The 268-nt window shown below is 66.4% G+C and overlaps 1 protein-coding gene across 1 annotated transcript in view; it reads left to right on the forward strand.

Moving 5' to 3' along the window:
• Positions 1 to 182: 182 nt before the first annotated feature.
• LOC104490304 (fibrillin-2-like) overlaps positions 183 to 268 on the forward strand; it is a gene marked incomplete at its 5' end in the record, with an annotated part of 2,369 nt that continues 2,283 nt past the window's right edge. Inside the window, one exon of the mRNA XM_010132571.1 lies at positions 183 to 260. Within this exon, the coding sequence (XP_010130873.1) occupies positions 183 to 260 (78 nt within the window). The remainder of the gene's footprint in view (positions 261 to 268) is intronic.

A 268-nucleotide genomic window follows, 5' to 3' on the forward strand; every position in this document is an offset into this window, starting at 1 on the left:
GGCGATGAGCTCCATGAGCTCCTGACACCAGCAGCTCCCTCCATGGGAGGGAGGGGGGAGCCTGCTGCTGGCTCGGCGGTGCCATGGGCAGATTTCTTCGGCTGGGGGGGGTGGGGAGCACCAGCAGCCCGGGAGCTCCCTTCCCCGGAGCTTCTGACCAGCTGCGCTGTTGTTGGGTGCAGACGAAAACGAGTGCTCCAGCCCCACGGCCTGCGGCTCTGCCCCCTGCTCCAACACTCTGGGAAGATTCAAGTGCGTTTGCCCGTCC

Source organism: Buceros rhinoceros, unplaced genomic scaffold, assembly GCF_000710305.1.
Source record: "Buceros rhinoceros silvestris isolate BGI_N320 unplaced genomic scaffold, ASM71030v1 scaffold27143, whole genome shotgun sequence".
NCBI lineage: Eukaryota > Metazoa > Chordata > Aves > Bucerotiformes > Bucerotidae > Buceros > Buceros rhinoceros.